This window comes from Mus caroli, unplaced genomic scaffold (assembly GCF_978045245.1).
Source record: "Mus caroli unplaced genomic scaffold, Mus_caroli_1 scaffold_3, whole genome shotgun sequence".
Lineage (NCBI taxonomy): Eukaryota > Metazoa > Chordata > Mammalia > Rodentia > Muridae > Mus > Mus caroli.
The window spans coordinates 32,415,857-32,421,856 of NW_028227258.1; the positions used below are offsets into that span (position 1 = coordinate 32,415,857).

General features: G+C 43.1%; 1 protein-coding gene across 3 annotated transcripts in view; it reads left to right on the forward strand.

Moving 5' to 3' along the window:
* The window catches only part of Alpk1 (alpha kinase 1), a 105,788-nt gene extending 100,411 nt beyond the window's left edge, over positions 1–5,377 (forward strand). Inside the window, exons 12-15 of one of the 3 annotated variants that reach the window (XM_085835536.1) lie at positions 345–507; positions 1,281–1,467; positions 2,755–2,943; positions 3,016–5,377. In XM_085835536.1, coding sequence (XP_085691662.1) covers positions 345–507; positions 1,281–1,467; positions 2,755–2,943; positions 3,016–3,074 — 598 coding nt within the window. In that variant the 3' untranslated portion in view covers positions 3,075–5,377. Of the gene's footprint in view, positions 1–344; positions 508–1,280; positions 1,468–2,754 lie in introns of those variants that run through there. The other 2 variants (XM_021158235.3, XR_015046667.1) reach the window with 2 other exon arrangements.
* The last annotated feature ends 623 nt before the right edge of the window (positions 5,378–6,000 follow it).

The following is a 6,000-nucleotide window of genomic DNA, read 5'->3' on the forward strand; positions in this document are numbered from 1 at the left end:
CATCAAGTCACTGCAGGGCTAGAAGCATCCTCTCTCACTGAGGACAGACAAGGGAGTCCAGTTAGGGGAAGAGAATCCACAGACAGGAGGCAGAATCAGGGACAGATCCTGTTCCAGGTGTGGGGCGACCTATATGAAGACCAAGCTGTACACCTGCTACATATGTGTGGGGTCCTAGGTCCAGCCTGCGCTTGCTCTTTGGTTGGTGGTTCAGTCTTTGGGGTGCCCAAGGGTCCAGGTTAGTTGACTCTGTTGGTCTTCTTGTGGGTCCCTCTATCCTGCTTATATAGTCGATAGTAAAGATCGGTTTCACATGTTGCTATGTGGGTTCTGTCCATCCATAGATACGTTGGGAAAGAATACAAAGAGAGGAAGGGGCTCCGGTACCACTTCACTGATGTGGAGCGGCAGATGACAGCGCAGCACTATGTGACAGAGTTTAACAAGAGACTCTACGAGCAAAAGATTCCGACTCAGATATTCTACATCCCCTCTACAATATTACTGGTAAAGCATGAGTTAATTAAACAAGCCTGCAGCTAGATATTAGATTAGATTTCTATTACAAGTCTACCAATGGTCCAATAAGATCTTAGACGTCTAGTTCCTAGGCTCCTTCCTCTGCTTCATCAACTCCATCCTATTAAAAAAAAAATGAGAAGAATGACAGTCTGCCCCATCCAGCACATTAATTTGGGCTGCCTGGGTGACATCAGAGTCACTGTTGATCCCAGCATCTGGTTAAGTCAACCTTCTTACTCGACTGTTCTTGGTGTCTTGTCTCTCTACAAAAGGACCTTCCAGGTTGTATTTTGTAAAAAAATTATCCCCTCGGCATGAAACATAAACCCCTTGTTTTGCATTTCTTCCTCTCAATCTTTGCAACCAAGTGATAAAAAGATGTACCTTAAACACATTTATCCAGGGAAAACCATAAGCACTTCCCCTTTCAAAGAATTGTAACTGCTGGGCCCAGTTTGTCGTCTTAGATTCGACCCAGCCTGTCTTCTGTCTTGGATTTCAGAGATGTTGGAACCAAACTCTCTTCACTAAACACCACGTTAGAGGAAGTGACTCCGGGTACTTTGTATTTATTGCATCATTGAACCATTTTGACAAAACTAATGAGGAATTGTTATTCCTCGTAGTCCTAGCTCTGAGGACATGGAAGTCTAGAATAAATCCCCATGGCAGAAGCTCAGTCCACACAGAGATCCACCCCACTGCAGAGAACATGGTGCTCCCTGTTGTGAATACTCCCTCCCGTCTCTCTGTTGCAGATTCTGGAAGACAGGACTATAAAGGGATGCATCAGCGTGGAGCCTTACATCCTGGGGGAATTCGTCAAGTTATCCAATAACACCAAAGTAGTCAAAAATGAATACAAAGCTACAGAATATGGCTTGGCCTACGGCCATTTTTCTTATGAGTTTTCTAACCATAGAGATGTGGTGGTTGATTTACAAGGTATGCAAAATAAGGGTTTATTTTTTTTAATTCTGAATATTGCAACTGATAACACTAATCATATACCATAGATCATTCTATGTGCAGGGTACTGTTTAGAATTAAGGTAATTGATTTTGCTGTGTGTAGCAAATGATTCCCAAGTGACTTGGGCACCTCATGATCTGCGAGCCTGTGGTCTCTTGGGCTCAGTTGCAGAGCGGTCCCTACAAACTTCCACTCACTTGAGAGGATGCAAGTGAAGTCAGTTTCTTACTGCTACATTCCACTTCAAAATTCTCTCAACTTCTTCCATGGGGCTGGAGGATGGCTCAGTGGTTAAGAACCCTTGCTGTCCTCATATAAGGCCTGGGTTCAATCCCAGTGCCCACGTGACTGGCTGCTCACAACTCTCACTCTAGTTATCCAACACTCCTCCACAGGCAGATCAATAATTACTTAATTGAACTTAAAATCACCCCTGCTTTTTTCTCTAGCCCTTTATTCATCTTGAAAGCTAATATTTGAGTTTCATACTTGGAAATATGAAACAAGAAGCTGTGTGTACTTAAATTTGAGTTTTCTTAAAATCTGCATTAATATTAGTGATTTTTTTCAGTTTGTTGGTTATTGTATTTATGATCATTCATATCAGAGACTATTCTAGCAAGAGACCCTCAATCCTCAGCTCTTCCCCCACAGCATTTAGAGCTGTCACACTGTATGCTTCACGCACCCACAGTTTATTATCTGTCTCTCTTCGTGAGCATGTTTGCTCGATTGGTACAAACGTTTTTGTTTATCTCATTCACTCCTGTGTACCTAGTATATAAAAAATGTACACTTTCTGTACTCAAGACATAAGTGTAGGGTAGTCAGGCAAATATAGGGCCTAGTGAATAAGGTATTAAAAAAAACTTCTAAATCAAGACAAATGCTCAACGTTGAGATTTTAGTAATTATTCTAAATGAACGTTATGCTTTACAATTCTGTGAATATTCAGTATCTCAGTATGTCATACTTGATATATGTTACAATGCAGTATTCAGTTATCTTCCTACAGTTAGTAATTAGGATATTCATCTCAAATGCCTTGGCAGAAACGTACTAAGTCATGGAATGACCAAGTTTTCAATGTATCTCTTTAAGCATGTGTGTGTGTGTGTGTGTGTGTGTGTGTGTGTGTGTGTGTGTGTGTGTGTGTATGTGTGCATGTGTGTATATATATATGTGCATGTGTATATATATGTGTGCATGTGTTGACATTTCTAGGGCATATGGTGCTCAGATGTATCATTCTCTTTTAGGTTGGGTGACTGGTAATGGAAAAGGCCTGATCTATCTCACGGATCCTCAGATTCACTCTGTAGATCAGAAAGATGTCACTACAAACTTTGGAAAGCGGGGAATATTTTACTTCTTTAACAACCAACATGCAAGCTGTAATGAAATATGCCATCGTCTTTCTCTGACTAGACCTTCACTAGAGCAAACAAGTAAGGTATAGCCTGTGGGTTGGGAGCTTGACAAGGCTTCAAGAGCCTAGCATCAGATCTGTCTCCTTCCAGGCATGCAGAGTGTATTGACATATTTATTGATTGGGCCTACGGATGATTCTGGTCACTGACTTATGAGGGGAATTCACAAGTGTCGATTTCAGGCCTACCCTTGCTTGCCAGGAAAAGATCCTACAGACCTTGTTCCCTCTGACACAGGGACATGTCTGGAGGCTGTCCTAGGCTCTACAGTTGTATATGATGTTCAAGATCCTGAGTTGTATGAAGACAACATGGAAAAGGGCCCCAACCAACCCACAATGGATGCAGATCTCAGCTGAAAACAAACTGCTGTCATTAAGCCGTTGTGGTTTCAGTTTGTTTTGTTGTTGTTTAGTAGGTTGGTTATGGCTTGGTTTGTTTGGTTTTTGTTTGTTTGTCTGTTTGGAGAGTTTTGGTCATTACCTGTTAAAACTGATACTGTTGCTGCTTTCATATTAACTTGAGAGCTCTTTGTGAATTTAAAACATCCAGACTCCTGAAAAGATTTCAAACTTTGTTTCTCTTTTTACATTTGCCATTTGGTAAAGCTGTTATCCATTTAGACTTTTTTTAAACTGAGCTGTCGTTACCAATCTTCTTTTCATGTTTGTGTGTGATACCAGATATTTCTGTATTCTGGGTTTCTTTCTGATTCCCCCATGCTTTCTTCTAGTATATTTCTATCTACGAAAGGTGTGATAGAAGAGTGGTCATGGACCACAGGGTCACCACAGCCTATTGCTTTCCCCATCCATCTTCTTCACACAAGATTGGTAATTATTATTTCCTGCTGAAAGCATTTGTATAAATGCTCAGTGGTACCACACACATTTGCGGTATGTCTTCTCGCCTGGGTTAACACAACCCAGGAACTCCCTCATAGACAGTCTTAGAGCTTTGTCTCCTAGATATTTCTAAATCTTGTCTAGCTATCAATATTAACTATCACATACTGTGCTAAGGAAATCTAGGATGAGGGGTGGTCATTAAGGGGTACCACGGATTCAGTGTAGAAGGATGGAAAGAGAATTGTATATCCTAGAAAGAAAACAAAGCAGAGGAACCAAGAGTGACAGATTGGAGGGATGTGATAGCCAAAAATGTCAAGGAAGAGAGTGACAAGCAGAAGAAGGGAAATGGGAAGCCACTGAGAAAGAGAAGCATCGGAGGATGTCTCAGAGCAGAGAGGGTGAGAGGGTGGGGGTAGGGGACACTCCAAAAGTACAACCTTTGTTGGAACAGAAAAACAGCTACTAGCAGAATGGGCAGAGGTCCAGTGCCAGAAGTCCTCCCAAGAGCTCTGGGTATATCCCTTTCTAGGGTCCTAGGCCCCACTTCTTCCTCACTAAGCCTGCCCCAGGATATCTTCCCTTGCATGAGAAGACTTTGCAACAGCTGCAAAGCCTTGGGTGCTGAGTGGTGTGCATGTGAAGAGCACCGCTGGGAGCACCAAGCATCCCCTCTCAATGTACAATTAACCTAAATTCCCCTACGCCCTCCCTCAAGAGCATCCTCCAATCCCACTCGTTTTGTTCCAATACAAGATTTTATTCTTTGCTGCTGGATAATATTCCAGATGAGCCTGTTATAGCTGGCTCCTGAGAGGCTCTGCCAGAGCCTGACAAATACAGAAGTGGATGCTCGAAGCCAACCATTGAACTGAACTCAGGGGTCCCCAATGAAGGAGCTAGAGAAAGGACTGAAGGAGCTAAAGGGGTTTGAAACCCCATAGAAAGAACAATATCAGCCAACCAGAGCCCCTAGAGCTTCCAAGGACTAAACCACCAACCAAAGAGTAGACATGGAGGGATCCATTGCTCCAGCCACATGTGTAGCAGAGGATGGCCTTGTTGGGCATCAATGGGAGGAGAGGCCCTTGGTCCTGTGAAGGCTCAGTGCTGCAATGTAGGTGAATGCCAGGGCAGGAAGGTGGGAGTGAGTGGATGGGTGCAGGGGGTGGGGGACACCTTCAATAGAAGCAGGGGGAGGGAGGATGAGATAGGGGGTTTCTGGGAGGGGAAACCAGGAAAGGGGATAACATTTGAAATGTAAATAAATAAAATATCCAATAAAAAAAATCAATGTCTTTGCTAAAAGTATGACCATTAATCAGGACTGAAATAACATTTTGAGGACATTTAGGACCTTTGCATATGGATTGAGCAATAGATGAAATTGCCGAGTAATGAAATGTCCTGGTGAAGGAGAGCGAAACAGTGGGGGAAGGTCTCAGAGCATCATCCTTCTCTTGCATCTGCACGGAACCAGATGAAGGGCACATAGGCTACATTATACCACTCTGTGTACTTCTTCCCAGATTCCTAATTTCTGCTACCGTGTCTTCCTACCATGATGGAATCCTCCCTCTGGAATGATAAGCCCAAATAAACTATCTCTTCTATTATTAGTTTTGGTCTTGATGTTTTATCCCAGTAACAAAAAAGTAACCAATGTAGGTCTCCATTGCAGCCTTCCTTCACCTTCACAGAGTCCTACAATGGCCTCTTGGAACTTTCAGGCAGGGATTCCCCAACCATACACTGCCTGACCTCAGCAGCAATCTGAAACCAGAGAGAAAGAATTCACAATCTCTTCCCACCTGCATCCCTCATGATTCTATAGCCAATACCACTTGGGCCACACTACTAAGTTTGGTGGCCAGTTTGGAATGAGCCCTGAGCCCGTTGATCCCATTAGCAGCAGTGAAGTAGAAATTTCTGGTTTCTTTAACAGCTCAGTTGCGTCATGTGATGTTTTACTGGAAACTGTCTTTCTTTTTTGTTTTTGTTTTTATTTTTTGCTTTTTGGTTTATTCAAGACAGGGTTTCTCTGTGTAGCCCTGGCTGTCCTGGCACTCACTTTGTAGACCAGGCTGGCCTCGAACTCAGAAATCTGCCTGTCTCTGCCTCCCAAGTGCTGAGATTAAAGGCATGCGCCACCACCGCCCTGCTTAGAAGCTGTCTTGAGAGAGGGCATGTGATATTTTGCTGGAAACAGACACTTGAGAGGGCAAAA